We start from the raw sequence: 18,045 nt of genomic DNA on the forward strand, positions 1-18,045 counted from the left end.
CCGCTCCCGGCCCGGGACAGGACACCCTCCCCCGGGAGGCACCAGAGGGCGCCGCTGGAGGGCGCCTCAGGTCAGTCAGCTGTAAGGGCGGACTCGTACCGTGATTCAATTATTTTTTTTATTATCATGTATTTATTATTGAAACACTGGGTTTATTTTTTTATTTTCACTTAAATAATTTTTAGTTAAATAATTATTTAAACATGTGTTCAAACAATTACCTGTGTCAACTGCCGGTTTACAAATCAACTTCTTAAACATAAGTTTGAAGGAAGAAAAACTAATGCTGAAAAATGCGGACGGCATGCACGCCCCGCCGTGCGCTCGGCGCGCGCCTCCGCCGCGCCCGAACTTGTGGCTCCCCGGCCCCGCCCCCCGGCCGGGGCGGCTCTCAGGGGCGGGGCGCCACTCGTCACGGCGCCCCGCGGCGCGCCTCACGGCGGCCAATAGCAGCCCCGTACGCAATGACGGCCGCGCGTCCGGAGCGGGGATTGGCTGGCCCGGCTGCGCGGGCGCGGCTCCAGCGAGGGTGGCGGGTGGGGCCGCCGTGAGGAGCGGGCGCGGGCAGCCCGGCGCCATGCTGCGGGCCCTGCGGCGGCGCTGGGACGCCTACAAGTACCGCTTCGTGCCCTGGGTGGCCCTCAACCTCCGCCGCAAGCGCAGGTGAGCAGCGGGGCAGCCCCGGGGCGCCGCCGAGGCCGCCCGTCGGAGGGAGGCCCGCCCCGCCGCCCCGTCAGCCCTCCGGCGGCGTGAGGCGCCGCCCGCGGGGCGTGTGGGCCTCGAGCACGTGGCGGAGCAGGGCGCGCGCGGGCGAGACCCCGCCCCCCCCCTCCCCCTCCCTCCCCCTCCCCGCGCGGGAGGGGCCGTAGCGCCGGCGGGGCGGGTGCCGCCTCGCTGCACGAGAGCGGCGCTCCTGGGGTGCTGTAAATAGGGGTTTAACGCGAAAGCCGGTGGGGGTTCCTTGTTGTGTTGGTGCGGGGGGCAGTGCGTGCCCTCCCCTGAAACGTACAGGTGGTAGTTGAACTCGTTTAAAGGAGTACGACGTTGTTATAAGTAGCACAAACTAAAAATCTCCCCAGTCGGTGAAATACTTGTCCTCGCCTCGTTTAAAGTGTAACGAGCTATGTAGATGGTTTTTATGTACTTTGATAATAACGTGTGTTTGATTTTTGATACGTTTGTCACCAAGAACTCAGCGGGGTTTAACCTGCTGTAAATACACAGACGATGGTTTTATAGTAGGACAGGTGTGAAAGGATATTCTGTAGAGTTTGGGTTGGTTTGAAACATCAGTGCACGTAAGTCACTGCTGCAAAACGGCTCTTCTCTGTTTCATTTAGGAAAAAAATTTTAAAATACTACTATTATTATTTTTTTACTTTACAGGACCCTCCGATATGTTCCTAAATGCTCCCAAGACAAAATTATCTCTGATGAAGATGTCTTTGAAACACTGCTGAAAATATTTAGAGCTCTGTTCGTAAATGACTTCAGTAGACAAGCACATATTTTGGCCTTACTTCCAGAAATCAAATGCAAATATCTGGAATTACTGAATTCTCAGCAGAAGCCATCAAAAGTGAATTCACGTGACCATCAGAGCCAACGTGTTTTTAGTCCAGAGGAAGTTCTGTTTAATACATTAGGATTCACTGTTAGTCGAGACCAAAGTTCCCTGATGTCTGCTGGAACTGGAGTCTTTGTTAGCAAAGGTTTTGTACCAAAAGGGACGGTTGTATCTATGTATCCCGGTAATGGAATGTTCCTATTTCTGGTTAAGTTAGGTGTGATTTCTAACCATCTAAATATAGAATGACAAAGTACTGCACTAATTTTTAATTTATGGGTTTTATTTCTGTCATTCCTTAACAAAAACACAAATTAGGGTGAATGGGACTATTTCTGTATAAGCTGGCTAGAGTTCTTTTGGAAATAAGCAAACCAATGTTGTGGGGGGTTTGTTTATAAAAAATAATAATAATTGAAGTATGATTTTTCGGCTGCTAGGAAAGTTCTTCCAAATTCTTTAAACACAGATGTATGAGAGCAATTTCAAGTAGATGAACAACACAGTTTAATTTTTGAGGGGTTGTGTTTTGGATAAGGATCTGAAAAATTAGTTTTAGAGATCTGCACACAGGTCAGCAGACAAGACTATGAACTTTTTCAAAGCACCAAAATACAAACTAGAGAATGGAAATAAAATCTTTATTTAGTGGAACTCTCTTCTGTAAAGTGTGTTTGGAAAATCAGCATTTTTCTGTTATTCTTCCTTGTTTCTTGGAACTGTATTTGCTTACATTTCTTAAAAAGATTAGTAGTTCTGTGAGTATGGCCAAGCTAGGACAGCTCTGCTGAAATGCTTTCGATTTTTCTGTTTAACCTGACAATCGTCCCCTGCATGCGGTCTGCAGCTTCTGCCACCATTGCAGGATTGGGACCAGGCCAAGCACTGAGCAGTGGAGCATGTTTTGCCATGCCAAAGCAGGAGTGTCTGGCTGTTACCATTGCCTGGTAAACTCGCTAATTCTCAAATCAGAATCACAGGGAATGAGCCTGTGACCTTGCTACTTGCTTGAAATTTCTGGCACATATTGTAAATGTAGGCTTATGGAGGGTCTCCTTTAGCAGCTCATCTAGTGACACAAGAGGATAAGCTGTTGAAATGCCTTCCTTTTTCAGGGGTGTGAAGGAAACTGCAGGGCTGCTGGCTGGGGAGGGGTCTCTGTGGGGAGTGCACAGGTCAGTGCTGTCCTGCCTGTTGTTTGGCAGTGAGTGCAGTCCGTCGGAGTGGCCTTTGCCTAGCATTTTACGATGCTTTATCGAAGTCTTACACGGATATTGGTCACAGGCTGCCTCTTTAATGATTTCCTTCCATGGCTTCTCTCTCTGGAATGTCTCAGCTCACATAGATTCTTTTTGCATCCCACAAAGATGCGTCTAAAAACTTGTAGGTTTACAAGTGTTGATGGTCATTAATTGAGAGGGGTGTTCTGTACTACCCCATCTCCCTTTGAGTTTCTGTGTGGAGAGGACTGGATGATATCATAAGCCCATTCTGACATTACTTTTCTTCTGAAGTAATCATATCTGTCTTGCAACAGGTACAGTATACAGAAAGCATGAGCCCATCTTTTTCCAGTCCCTTGGCAATCCCTTTATTTTTAGGTGCATAGATGGCGTCCTTATTGATGGGAATGATAAAGGACTATCAAGATCAGTGTACAGGTAAGCAGTCAAAAAGAAGTAGGGGATCATCACTCAACAGATCTAAAACAGTGGTGGTAATAGTCTCAGTTCCCTGTTGTCTTACCCTAAGTTGAATTATATTTCAGTACCATTCACCTATGTGTATCTCCTAACACAACACAAGGGTAAAGCTGCTGGATGTGATCTGTTATGTACTTGTGTCTTCATCTGTAATGCCAGTGAGACGTCTTTTGATGTAGAGACTGTTCCCTGTAAAAAAAAAATAGTTTTAATAGAAGCAGGATGTAGCATAAAATTTTTAAAATGCTTCTGAATTGTTCTCAGGTCTGCCTAATGGATTGGAAAAAAAAAGAAAAAAAGCCTCTGTGTGGGCTTGGCTGATACCAGAAGGGTCAATCTGGTGGCTCTGGCTCTGGTCTATAGATGAGCAGCACTTAGGAAGGGAGCAGTAACCATTATTACTATTGTCAACTCACATTGGAAGGGATCCGTAAGGATGATCAAGTCCAACTCCCTGCTGCTCCCAGGACTACCTACAACTAAACCATATGACAAAGAGCATAGTTGAGATGCTCCTTGAACTCTGACCGCCTTCTTGGTGAAGATGCTTTACCATTTAATGTCCAGTCTGAACTTCCCTTGCTGCAGCTAGCCTGGACTGTTTTAGCTTACCTTAAAATATAATTTGTCACAATTTGTGTTTAAATATGACATGAGAATAAAACTAATAACAAGCAAAATAATACCTACTTTGAATACTAATACCAGATTTCAATTCTGGGAATGAGTTTGAAGTTGATACTGTAATGAGCCTTCACATCTTTAGAGGTGAATGAGATGGGTTGACATTTCTGTAATTGTAACACTTGATGTTGATCTCTGGAATGATAAGCGGTGGTTTTGTGCAGGTTCTTCCACCAGAGTCTGAAACACAACACACACTAGTGGGAGTTTTAAGTGTATTTTTTTTAAAGTGTCTTCCAGGTGTTGGTCTGTGCACATCCAGCCCCACCCCAGTGTTGTCCCGTCTCCCAGGCGGCCTGGACAGTTGTAACTTTGCCCAGCAACTGTGTCCATTTCTACAGGAGGAATTACAGATAACCTGTCAAGGAGCAGTGATTCATGTTACCACTGTTGGTTGTTTCAGGTCTTGCAGCAGGAGAGATCAACTTGGCCCATTCCAAATGAGCGATGAGAGCTGGCTTACAGCTGCCTTGCAAAACCCACTGGCTGTGGGACAGTACGTCAACAACTGTACACATGGTAAGTTGCCAGGTAAATTTTCCAGGCTTGAGTTTGTCTTTTTGGATATAAATCATTTTGGAGGTGACACAGAGAATCAGATACTGATCTTGGGGGTAATAGTGCTGCTTAAAACAAGGTAAGGACTTACAGGATTGCTTCCGAGGCCTTTTGTGACAGCTGGGTGTTAGAATCCGCTAGCACAGCAATGCTTCATATATCCTCGTGCTTCTTTCATTGATTTCCCCACTCTCCCTCCTTCATTTCGTAGAATGAAAGGCATACATCCCAAAGTGTGATGGTGGGAAAGGGTATCTGGCAAAGGACCACTGTGCTCAGGCAGTACACAAAATTGCAGATCAAGTTCCCCAGTATGATTCCAGAAGGCTTCATGAGAAAACCATACGCACAGTGACATGCAGTAAGAATCCATCACTGCTTGGTTTGAACTATAATACTTTTTTTAGACTTCCTTATGTTTCTGTGCAAAATCTAGAAAACTTGGTATGATCTAGCTGTTGGACATGAGGAAAGGAACTATTTATTTTGTCTCACACAGTATATGTTGCTCTTAAGGTCTGGGAGAATAAATAACTCTGGGAAATGGTTGTGAGATACAGAAGGTTGATTTGCTACCTTACCTGGCTTCTAAGTAGCTTTCAGAGCATGCATTGCACTAAAGATACTCAGCCTCCAAGTAGCATCCAGAAAGGTTGCTAGAGAAGTGAACCAGGTATTGATTGACATGGAGACAAAGGGCTGTCCTGTGAAACTGCTTCTTCCAGGTCCAGTGTCCTTCTAAAGAAGATTCCCTTCTTTTCTCTGTGGGATATTTAGGACTTACTTTGCCACCAGGAAAATTTTTTCAAGACGTATTTTTTAACTGAAAAGCAAATGTTATATATTAACAACATTTGAGCAATGCTGTAACCTGCCCCTGGTACTATGCAAGTTGTGCCCCTTCATATAAATGTTCATAAGCAGGTCATCCTGTTTAATGCAGTAAGGATGGATTTAAGCTTCTATAGTTCGTTATGTATCTCTTGCATAAATTCAAAATAGGACTTCAGAAGAGTGTAGTAGCTACCAACAGAGGCATGGTTTTCAGGGTTGATGAAGCGTCTGGTACTTTTGCAGCAGTACATTTGATATTTTTACACATCTCTAAACCCTACTTAAGATTTTCTCAATCTCATAGAGACCTTCCCCCCCCCCCCCCCTTTTTTTATTTCTAGAAAAAGCAGCCAACGTGTGTTATCAGGAGTTTGATGTGCCGCGGTATTTTCCAATAGAACTGAAACAGTATCTTCCAAACATCGTCTACAGCCATGACATAGAGAGGTTAGCAGCACATCTAAGAGCTCATATATTTGTATGATATAATGTATACTGTGTGTGTAAAAAAAGAAACATGGTTGAAGAACAATATATTCCATATGAAGATGAATGACACAAAAGCGTGCACCTGTATGGAAGAGTTAGCACTTTGAGTAGACTAATTTTAAGTGATTTATGGAACTATTTCTGTTCATTTTATTCCTTTTTCCACGTCTTTGCAAATGAGATCAGCATAGCTCTGAAGACAATGGTTTTAGAGGCAGTGGTTGCATGATAGTGTGATTCTTCTGAATTCCATAAAGCACTAGTTATATTTTGCTTGTATTTGCTTGTATTACAGTACTGAGGTTTTTCAGCGTGTATTTCAAATATGTATTTAGCAACCCTTAACCAGTCAAAGACCTTCTAAGGTAGCTTAGATTTAGTCGTCTTACTCTCCTGTTCTCCATGCCTTCTGCTTATGTGAGGAATAAGCAGATGAATTTGCAAGAAAAAACCTAAAATTAATTTGTATTGAGACAAGTGAAATACTGCGGAGTATAAAGGCATGTGACTTTTAGGTAGACACAATTACAACATTCTCATTATGACTTGAAAATCCAGCTCTCTGAGAAAATAAAACACTTACAAATCTTTCTCAGATTTTTGTTTGGAAATGGTGAAAAGTGACAATTTTTGACAATTAGATGAACATACACAAGGAGCAATATGGACAACAAGGACAGACAGTATGTCTGGAAGTGAGTGTCCTGTACTGGGATGTAGTCAAGAATAACTTTGAAGCTGTAAGAAAGATGTAATGTTGGTCCTGAATTTAACACACCCAAGAAATTGTTCTTCTGGTCCAGTTGCTACCTTCAGGAACTAAATAATCCTGTTAATCTAGACGATGTATAAAGATTTTAGGGCAGATCATCTAGACTTTTAATGTAATTTTGGAGCTAGTTTAAAACTGAAATTTGGTTGGTGAAAGTTACAGTGGATATTGGTAAAATGGCTTTTCTGATTCAACTTAGACTTTGTTGAGGCAAGGTTTAAGATGCACTTGTAATCTGCGGATAGATAGATAAATAAATGCTAATAAAAGAAGCAGTAAGACTGAACTTTCAGGAAGCCTGGATGCTCTACTTGAAGTGTGAAAGTGTAGGGAGCAGAGCCAAGTTAGGGCACCATTTCAGGAAGGGGCAATTTTGCTCTCTTGCTTGGAATCTGTCCAAGGTAATACCGTCTTTCAGTCGTTAGTTCTCCCAGTGTTACAGAGTTACAGCCACTAGAGAAAAGATTCCATCTGCTTCTAGCTGCCTGCTTTGGTATTGATATTTACTGTGCTGACAACATAGGTAATCCGGTTTCTAAATCTTTTTCTGTCTTGTAAAAGTTGTTAGTGCTTGTTTACCTTTTTGTTGTTGTTGCTTGATTTGTTTCAGTATGGCCTCACAGTAAATTTCTTAGTAGTGGTCACTGTTTGCATTGATGCTGTTCTTGACTCTCATGTTCCTCAGCATCAGAAGAATGTGCTGTCCTTCCTAGAATAAATACTTCCGCTTTAGGGCATGGTCATTTACTTAAAGGAAGTTTAGGGGGGTAGGTTCCTAAATATCTCTGTAAGAAAACTCTTTACCAGCCAGTGATTTCTGCTTGGGGTTTATGGAGAATTCACCCATCGTTGTAGATTGCAGCAGGTCTCTGATGCAGTTCAGAGCTGTCCTTCTGGATGTTGTTTGGCTGGGAGTGGGTTTAGCCAGCCTAGCACCTGTGGGTAGGCAAGTCTACAGGAATGATTTGTGCTCTATGAACTTTGCTGTAGCTTCTCCTCCTGTCTGTGTGTCTTTTCCTCTATCCCAACTAATTAATTTCTGAGTAATTGTATGAGTGGAAACATTATTTGCATACCCACATAGGCTTTGCTTTTTTTGGTAATTATATTGGCTTTGCTTATATTTGCTATCTGTATTTCAGTGTTGTTTTTCCAGGCTCTCTGGCCTGCATTATGCATGTTACTCTCAAAATTAATCTAGACAGAGCCATTGTTTCAGCTCCTTGCCATGAAGAATTTAAAAAATTCAAAGGGAATTATAATTATTCATATCCACATGTTTTGCTTTTCCTTTTTTTACAGTCACCTGAGGTGTGTAGTGCTTGTCACTCTCAGAGACATCAAGCAAGGAGAAGAACTTTTTTCAAATTACTACACTGTTGTCAGCTGAATTAATAGATTCAAGACTGAAGTAATGTGTGTGTGTACTTCAAGCTTCACGAGCACTTTTACATAATGGAGGGACATGGCTTTATCATTTAGAAAGCCAGCTGCAGGCTTGTATTTCCCTGAAAAAACTCCACATTTGATGCAGAGGTGAAGGTTTAACCATTTACATCATCAGGTCCTCAGCTGTCTGCTGTAGTTGATATTACTGCTTATTGGTGCTCAGCTGTCCGTACAGTAGCTTGTAAAATAAAAACCTAAGTTCTGTACATGTCATCTGGTCTTCTGGTTTGGACATTTGTCTGTAACTGTGGATCAGCTGTAGATTTTGCCATTTCACTTCTAGTGCTTATAATGGACACAATTTGTAAAAATTACTTCCCTCTCAGGAACTATTCTTTGGATAATCGTCATAGTTCATGGTAAACAACTGTTCTTGTTCTGGTTTTCTTGGAGTTGGTCCCTTTAGTATCTGCCTCCTTTTAGAAAGTATTTCAGTGTAGCAAGTTGTCCAGATCTTTTATGAAGACAGTTTTGGAGCAGTGCTAATAGCCACTTCATATGTGCCTGCATGGTGTGCTGTCATCAGGAGGTCAGCTTGAGCCACTGGCTTTAGCTATGCCTGTCTTGGGGTAGGAGGAAAGACAGTATGTGTCTTGAAGCCCTGTCCAATCCTAGTTCCACTGGTTCAGTGGAGGTTCCCTGGCATGTAGCAACTTCCATGGCTTTTACTTGCAGAGACAACTTCATGTTGCAGTGTAGCTGGAGGAAGTAATGCCAAGTGTGCTGTGTACTTTTTTTCATGAGTGAGTTACTGGCATAAGCAAAGCCAGCCATTCCTGCATGAATTCTTCTACTGTCTGCTAACTGCCTTCAGAAAGTGCAACAAGAGACAGCTTTTCAGCCTTTCAGTCTGGCCTAACAGCTTGGGAAATTCAACGTAGTATTTACTGCGAAAGTCCAAGCAAGCCTCCCAGTGAATTTTTAGTTAGCATAAGCTTATGAGAAAGGAGTCAGGAAGTGGCGTGCTGTGGTGAATCTGGTAGTGGCTGGGGCAGCCAGGGTGCCCTGCCGAGCTGCAGAAGCATCTATTCTCCTTTCCAGAATTCACAGCTTTTTGGTGCTTGTGTTAACTTGGTGTGAGAGACTGTATCTCAAACTGTCTCAAAGCTTGTTAGCTGAGCTCCTGCAAGACTTAACAGTTGTGAACAGAGAAGGAGCCAACAGCTGCCTGACGTCAGTTTTCAGCCAGGGGCAAGGAAGGGCCACGCTGCTGTGAGGGATGTGCCTATAGGCATGGATGATCACCCCTACCTGTGCAGTAATTGCATGTGCCCCATGGAGGAACGTGGTACGTGTCTTGTAAGGACAAGGTATGTGCCCTTGTCTGGGAAATGGCCCCCCTGAACTCCCTGTGAGAGTCTGTGCCACCAAACAGTAAATGGCAATCCAGAGACCCAACAACAACAGCGTGAACGGAGGCTGCAGACCAACGGGATGCCGCTGGATCCATGGTGGTGCATGGTGCATATCTTGCAATTCTATCCTGACTGCTCGCTCGATTTCCTCCTTTCCTATCCTTCCCTCTCTTTCCTATTGCTATTTTCTTACCATAACATGTGAACGTTTTGTTTATATAAGCACACAATACATTTTCTTGATTAGTGGCATTTGAGCTCGTTTGTGTCTAAATCTCACTCTGGGTGTAACAATGAATCTTCCTGGCTTGGGTCTTCCTGGACTGGAACATTAAATTGGCGTCACGGACAGGGTACGCTGAAGTGAGACAGCCACATTTCACTGGCTTAGTATTACATGAGTACCTCTCGGGGATGGAACGGGTGGATTTGTAGAAACAAACGGGTTGTCTGCCCGAGACAATCACTCTGCCTTTCAGATACGAGTGACAATAAAACCACCCCTGAAGGCAGAGATGTTTTGTATAACTTCTTAGAGAAATATGATGGTTGTGCCTCAGTACCAGGCATGAACTGGGCACAGAAAAAAATGGCCTAATTTGCAGAGAGTAACGGACTGAATTAGCGCCTTATAAAAGGATGGGAAACTTTGGCCTGGAAAAGGAAAGCCAATTCTTTGTACCCTACTGGGCACTAGCCTAGTCGCAGCTGTGGAAGCCAAGGAACAGCAGTGCACAGTAGAATCCCAAGTCATACAATCTTTACAGGGTCTGGTCCAGTCCTTGCAAGGGCAAGTAGAGAGCTTAAAGGAGCAATTAGAAGAGGAGAAAACCTAGGTGAGTTATTTACAATCCACTTTAAAAGAGCAACTCCTTGCTGGCAAGGACAGCTCTCCAAAACCTGTAAATAAGATTGAATACCCTAATAATGAGCTAGAGGAAGCAAAATTAGGGTTGGACAAACTGGATGTCCCCACTTGTTCTCTGAGGTCCTTGATCAAAACTGAATTTAAATAAGAGGATGACAAGGACAAATTCCCTGAAATTACTACTAAAGTCCATATTCTGCTACTGATCTGGCTAAACTGAAAAAGGATTTTGGCCGTGCTCCTAAGGAGTCAAAGGCAAAGTATGTTTGGAGAGTGTCATTGTTGGAGGGGGATCAGATATTGTTAAGTGAAAAAGAAGCCAAGGGCTACTGGGGGCCAGGAGTGGTTCTAACAGCTGTGCACCCTGGTCCGTAAGCCAAAGAGCAGCTTTTTGGTCAGGAGGTCTTAACCCTCTGGAAAGCAGGGATCCCTTTGCTCTTGTGGGGACAGTCAACCAGCTAGTAGAAAATGTACAGAAGGCGGCATGCCTGCAAACAACGTAAAACCAGAAGCTTAGACTCGAACAGGAATCTCCAGTGATGATGCTGGTCGACCCCAAACGGAAGACCTCTCTCATAAGGGGCCTCCCCGATTCCCTAAAAGCTATTGGTATCCAGTTACAAGGGAAAATACAGGTAGTGTCCCAGGGTGAAAGGGCTGTTGCTGCATTAGAAGTAATAACAACCCCTAATTGTAAAACCCAAAGAAAGTGTGGACTTGGGGAAAAGTTTCTCAGGAATTAATTACTTATGGGTGAAAATACAACCGTTACCGCTCCACCTACTAAAATGGACCCTAAAGGGTTAAGGCACACAGAACCAAAACCTCCCCCACACCCAGCTAACAGTAAAAGGGTGTCTCTTGTAGCACCACCGAGTGAGAGAGATACAGGACACACACCTAAGTCTGTGGACTATGGGGTGGCGGAAGGGTATCCCCCGAGATCTTACGAATGGGTTGCCGACTGATAAACTGGAGAAGTTGGTGTTAGGATGGCCAGAAAGTCCACCAATTAAGGATGAGAATCCTGTTCCTAGTGCCCCCTTACTGGAGCAAAGGACAGAAAACTAACTCCTTTGCCCCCTTGCAGCGAGCAGGGGAGCGAAGGGTGGGTATACCTTAGGTGGCTCACTGAAAATCACCAAGGTTTTTTGCTTTGTGGAGCCTAAGCTAGTACCAGTAACGTTCCTGGTAGATAGTGAAGCCCAAATTTCAGCTATTAAAACTGAAAATGCAGTACAAAGTGGCATAAGCTTGTCTAAGTGGTGTACATTCGTTGCAGATGCTTTTGGTATTGTTTAAGCACTGGCTGTTGTTGGTTTGCTGTTAGCCAGGGAGAAGGGGAGAACACAGCCACTTCGGTAATGATGGTTGAGGGGCCTTTCCTACTTAATCTTTTAGGACTCGATATTCTGAAAAGTAAGGTGTAGATGGATGATAAGGGGAGGAATTGGACATTTGGCAGCCCATCTATAGGTAGACGGCTCATACACACTGCACCTTTGCTCTCTCCCTCACCACTGACAAATGTCAAACCCTGTCTGCTACTCTTAGGGGCACGGGAAGGGATAACCGCAGTACTGGAGGAGTTAAAGGAACAGGGAATTGTAGTGCCAGCCCACTCTCCTTTTAACTCCTGGTATGGCCAGTTGGTAAGCCAAATGGGAAATGGAGACTAACTGTAGACTATTGAAGGCTTAATGCTAACTCAGGCCCCTTAACAGCTGTGCCAAACATCGCCGAGCTTACAGCAGCTATCCAGGAACAAGCTCATCCCATTATGGCAACTCTTGATGTCAAAGACTTGTTTTTTGTGGTCCCCTTGCAATCTGAGGACCAGGAATGCTTCCCATTTACTTGGGGAGGACAACAGTTTACCTTCACCCAGCTTCCTCAAAGATATAAGCATTCTCCTACCCTAGCTCACCACACCTGAGTGTGAGAATTAGGATTAATTCCTTTGGAGGAAGGGGCTAAAATTTACTAATATATTGATGATTTGCTTATAGGAGGAAGCCAGGTAGATAGGGTTCAAACAATGCAGGATAAAATTCTTAAACACCTGGAAAGCCTGGGGTTAAAAATCCCACTCAAGAAAATCCAGGTACCAGCAAATGAAGTAAAGTTTTTGGGAATTTGGTGGAAAGGAGGACATGCATTCCTCAAGATACTCTTTCCACCCTAGACCAGATTAAAATGCATGAAACAAAGGAAGAGTTACAGCATACATAGTGATTGCTTGTATTCTAGAGAAAGTATATTCATGATTTTTCTATCATTGCAAGGCCTTTATATGACCTGTTAGGAAAAGGAGTGTAGTGGGACTGGACCCTGTGCCATGAAGTCCTGCAGCTATTAGGTATCTGAGGCTGCCAACCATCAGGCTTTTGGCCCAACACGCCCTTCTGACCCAGTCCATATTGAACGGGGATTTGCCCAGTCAGGCTTATCAACACTACTGGCAAAACAGTCCTGAAACCCACTCGACCTATTGGGTTCTACTCTCACAGCTTTAAGGATGCTGAGAAATGGTAGTCCCCCTGGGAAAAGGGTTTATTTGTCGTCAGTTAGCCCTGTGAGAGGCTGAACGCACCAGGTGTAAACAACCGATAGGGCTCACAGGTCCCTTTAAGGTGACAAAACCCGTGTTGACTGGGACACAACCCACTGACAGGGTGGCACAATGAGCCTCGGTGCGGAAATGGTATGCTCAGACAGAACATTGCTGCAATATTTCTGATGTTTCAGAGGGTGCTGCCAAGACCTTGGCTATTCAGGAAGAAGCTGCTTTGAAAACTGAAAATGGTACAATTTCCCCTGTGGTGCAAGTTGCCCCCCAGTTTTCAGGACACTTACAGAATGTTTGGTTTACAGATGCCTCTGCTAAACAAGAGGGTAAGATACGGAAATATTGAGCCGTTGCCTTGGACATAAAAACTGAACAAAAAATAATCCCTGAAGGGGATGGTAGTGCCCAAGCAGGAGACCTGATAGCAGTGTGGAGTGTTTTCCAACATGAGGCACACTCTCCTTCTCCCATCCATATCTATACTGACTTTTTCGCTGTCTTTAAGGGATGTACTGAATGGCTTCCATTTTGGGAACAGAATGGGTGGAAAGTCAATCGAGTACCTGTGTTGCAAAAGGAAAAATGGCAAGATACATTAACCATGGCGAAACAGGGAAATTTTGCAATGGTGTGGGTAGCTTCCCACCAAAAGGATGAAACTACAGCCCGTCAGGGGAACAGTGGGGCAGACGAGTTATCCAGGCTTGCTCCCCTATGAAGCGACACTGAATTGGAAGACTGGGAAAGGCTGTTAGAATGATTACACCTTAAAAGGGACTGGAGCTAAAGATCTTTTATCAAGAAGCTCAGACTAGAGGCTGGCGGCTTCTCAAGAAAATTATCATACCTGTATCTCTTGCCTGTGAGCAGTGCCATGGCTGCTTGGACAAACGCCCTTTGGAAGAGCCCCCTCTACATTTGAGACAGGGGAAAGGGCTCTTGGAGGCCCGGCAGGTAGATTATACTGGTTCTTTTCAAAAATCTGAGGGAAAACACTATGTCATGGTAGGGGTAGAGGTGGTATCGGGCCTAGTTCGAGCTACAGAGGAGAACACAGTGAAAGCCTTGAACATGGTTTAGCTTCATCCCCAAACCACAGCCCATTCAACTGGCTAACGGCTCCCACTTCGCAGCCAAGGTGGTCCAGGACTGGGCTGCTGGAGAAGGGCTTGTATGGGTTTTCTACACTCCCTATTATCCGCAAGCAAATGGGATAGTGGAAAGGACAAACGGTCTTCTTAAGTGCTTCCTGAAACCCTATGAATGCGGTGGTTGGAGTGATATGGGACGCAGTCACTCATGTGAACAACCGAAGTGGGGTAAATGGATGCCTTAAGATCACAGCTTTTTGGCCAAAGGCCCCAAGCCTAATCCTGAATCTCAGTGGCCCTGACCACCCCCAGAATCCCTCCCACTTCCCAGTCCAACCGGTGTAGGTGAAATTACCCACCATTGGGACTGCACCACTGGTACTTGAAACCCCCATGAACAGGTACGCCTAGAAGGTGAAAGATGCCCACAGGAAGGAGCACAGAATGAATATCTGATGGATTTTCCCAGCTAACCTACTAACACTGGTTTGACACAGTTCATTTAGAACCAGGCAGAGTCTCTTTTCTCTTTTTACAGATCAATCCCATGGGACCAAATTGGGCCTTCCTGGACTGGAACATTTGGCCTCCTTCCAAGCCTGAACGTTGTCTTTCATATTCATCTGGAAGTCCTTCTCAGTCAGAGAGGGCTGGCTTTTTCAGGAAGATTTAAATAGCAGAGCTACAAGAGAGTGGCACATGGTTCAGCATGGCTTGTGCAAGTTTGCCAAAGATGCCGTGGACAACTTCTAGTGACAGTCCTTGTGTCTTCACTGTGTGGTAACAGATCAGAGCAGGCAGCAATCTCCAGTCTACTGAAGGGTATGCTCATCCTCCATCACTCTGAGGATCCCTTCTCTGCAGCTCGCTCTGGGAGGAGGTCACTGGGCATCTGTTGATCTCTGAAGGGGAGGCTGGTTGTCAGGCTGCCTGCAGTATTGCTTAGCTCAGCAGGGTTTATGGACAGTTCGGGCAATACTAGTCTCAGCCTGCCAGAGGAGGCAAGCGCTGTTCATGTTCTCCATGCTGAGATGCTGTCGTGCGAGGGCATAGATTACTTCAGCTGTTTCATTATGCACTTGTTAATACTTTTTAAATGACCGGATTTGAAAGTACACACCTGTTTGCTGACTGTGGACCTTAGGTCTACAACTCATTCATTGAGAAAGGTTTGCTTTACTGCACTTGTTGCCTCCCGGATGCCGCGGTAGCGGAGGATCGCAGTGCTGAAGTGCAGGCTGCCTGTCACCGTTGACATACGTGGGACTGGCTTCTCCTTGCTGAAATACTGGAACCTGGCAGCCTGCTTCAGGGGCTGCTCGTATGTGAGGGAAAGCAGGACCTGGCCTGTAACTAGCAGCAACAATTGATTTCTGTCTGCTGGTGGCTAGAGAAAGCCAAAAAGTGGCAGGAGGAGCAGGAGGTACGGTCAGGTGGTGCTACCGGGCAAGAAGCAGCACAACATGGGGACTAGGCAGGAGAAAGGAAAATGGAAAAGTAGAAATAACGGTCCATGAAGTGCTACAGCTTCTGAAAGGGCTTCAGGTGTATCAGACTTTTCCTTGTCACCTTAGATTCCTGTCTATTCAATGAAGGTGAATGTCCTCATTCCCTGTGTGCCCATTCATTACCACCAAACCAACACCACCAGCGCAGTGCAGAGAGTAGGATACACTCTGACATTATTTAAGACAATGTATGATTTAATAATAACTCAGTAAAATTCTCTATGCAATCTATTTATTGTTTGTTAATAAATTATTCATTACAGTAAGTACAATGTCTCTCTTGAGAGATTATTTGCCTGGGTTATTTTAATTAGAATTTGCTAAAAATAGGGACTGACTTGGCTAGTTCTGCCTCTACATGCCTGTACAATTAGTGGTAGAAGGAAGGGAAAATCACACTAAGATTTAAGGTAGTTAAACTGGGCAGATCTGCAAAGTCCTTCTCCCAGATGAGACCCATAGTCCGCAGGTGTTAAAATGCTGTGCACATTTAGGAAAGAATCTGTGTCGCTGTACCCATTTAAGAGAAAATTTGTGTAAATGTTACCAGCTGTGATGCGCTGGCTGTGATCTTCAGTGAGGATCACCAACTGCCTTGAGCCTGGCTGGGGTGGAGCTAACTTCCCCCCAGCAGCCCTCACAGCATCCTGGATGTCTCTCCACCATTCCCCTAACCCACAAAGGCCACTAGGCTGGGAGTAGGAAAGAGGGTAGGAGGGGACACAGCCAGAACAGCTGTCCCAAGATGACCGAAGAGATACTCCATACCATATGATGTCATGCCCAGCAATAAAAGCTAAGAGAAGGGAGGAAGGAAGGGGACATTCATTATTAAGGCATTTGTCTTCTAGTCCACTTGCTACACTTTACTGAGGCCTCCCAGGCAATGGCTGGACATCCTGCTGATGGGAAGTAGAGAATAAATATTTTTGTTTCCTTTTCCTTCTGCATGGCCTTTGCTTTTGTTTTATTAAACTGCATTTATCTCGACCCACAAGTTCTAAATGTTATTTTCTTCCCCCCCCCATCCTGCTGAGGAGAGGAGTGATGGAGCAGCTTGGTGGGCACATGGCATTCAGCCAGGGTCAACCCACCACACCAACATACGAACAAAACCAAGACTACACGGGGGAAATTGAATGGTTCACCACTGCACAGAAAGTTTTAGGCTTATTTTTCTTGGATTCACCCAAACTCCTTACCCCTGTGGTAAATGTCCTGGTAGTCCTGGGAGCCTGAAGGGCTGAGAAGCTTAGCAGGTTGGGCTGAACCCGTGTGCCTCCTCAGCAGAGGCATGAGGATGGGGCCCTTGACACTACAGTATTGATGCGGAAATGCTGAGGGTCAACTGCTGCTCTTTAGATGGTGAAATCAGATTTTGGAATAAATGTGATTGCATCAAGAGACACCCAGCTGGTCTCACCAGGCTCTTCTGAAGAAAACTGGTCTGCAAGGCTCTGACTTTTGACTGCTTAGCTCAAAAGGTGAAGCTGGTGGTAACAGCTGAGTGCAGTTCTCCAGGAGACTGAGTTGTCAGCTGGAATCCCTGTTGATGCAGCATGGCAGGAGAAGAGAGGTGCTTAAAAGATGAAGAGCTGAGCTAACGAACTTTACAGGCATGTTGCAGGCTCCCAGCAAGAATAGAGATACGGCCCACAGCAGGAGATGGATGTGTCTGCTGGGGGAAGAAGCCGCAAGGGGTCAGCACAAGAATTGGAAACTCACTTGAAAAAAGCAATTCGTAATCAAGCTGCTGAAGTACTCAGTAATCAAGACTCTTAAGTATCTTAGACTAGATGGACATGAAATAGCCCGTGTCAGCCTTCCTGGTTAGCACACTTGCCTGTCCACCTGGGGAGTCCACCCTGAAGGGCTGGGCTCAGGGCAGCTGGTGGCAGCTCAGAGGCCACTCTTCCCTCAGGGTTTTGGAGCTGTTTTACCCATCACCACTGCGTGTGGCCATGGAGAACGTGATCAAGGCAGACCACCTCTCCCTGCTGTGGTACTTCTGATTTGGAAAGACTGAGAATGAGTTTGTCAGGCACTGAAAAAAATATGATCTGTTCAACTACTGAAGGGTATGCTTGTGTGTATATATATTCATATGCATGTATGTATATATACGTTCATACGCAGGTATGTTTCTATACAGGCATACATAGATCTAAGTGGGACTGGTGTAGGGACTACAGCTCCCCAGGCAGCTCCCTTGGCACTCCAGTAGGAGGAGAGGGGAAAGGTGTGAGTATGGTAAATGCTGCTGCTCCTCCATCCCTCCTCCCTTGCTCTAGAGCCACCACTCCTTCCTGGCCACTGCTCCTCAGACCCTGTCACGAGCTGATCGGACTTGCTAAAGCATGGCAACACCACCAACAACAACCCCAAGCTTTCTCGCTCATTTTCTGCTGTTGCAGCGAGCTGAAACAGTTCACAGAGGGTCACCGCAAGTTGCTAATTTGACTTGCTGAACCTTATGAAGCCATGCTTTAAGACACTTATTTTGTGAATGAAGGTGATCTGTGCTTACCCAACAGCTCCTCATTGCCTGCTGGGCTGCTCTGCTCCGTGGCTACGTGCTCCTCCTTCGTGCTAGTTCCA

The 18,045-nt window shown here is 45.1% G+C and overlaps 1 protein-coding gene across 4 annotated transcripts; it reads left to right on the top strand.

The window, feature by feature from the left end:
• Positions 1-519: 519 nt before the first annotated feature.
• On the top strand, positions 520-16,421 carry SETD9 (SET domain containing 9). 4 transcript variants are annotated; one of them, XM_055699530.1, is made up of 5 exons: positions 520-663; positions 1,387-1,751; positions 3,105-3,228; positions 4,358-4,473; positions 14,478-16,406. In XM_055699530.1, exons 1-5 carry the CDS (start codon positions 578-580, stop codon positions 14,540-14,542), a joined length of 756 nt encoding a protein of 251 aa, XP_055555505.1. In that variant the 5' UTR covers positions 520-577; the 3' UTR covers positions 14,543-16,406. The 4 variants fall into 4 exon arrangements, with proteins under 4 accessions (XP_055555505.1, XP_055555506.1, XP_055555507.1 ...); XM_055699531.1 differs by lacking the exon at positions 14,478-16,406 and adding an exon at positions 7,910-8,269; XM_055699532.1 differs by lacking the exon at positions 14,478-16,406 and adding an exon at positions 4,724-4,873.
• Positions 16,422-18,045: the final 1,624 nt, after the last annotated feature.

Source organism: Falco cherrug, chromosome Z (genome assembly GCF_023634085.1).
Source record: "Falco cherrug isolate bFalChe1 chromosome Z, bFalChe1.pri, whole genome shotgun sequence".
Lineage (NCBI taxonomy): Eukaryota > Metazoa > Chordata > Aves > Falconiformes > Falconidae > Falco > Falco cherrug.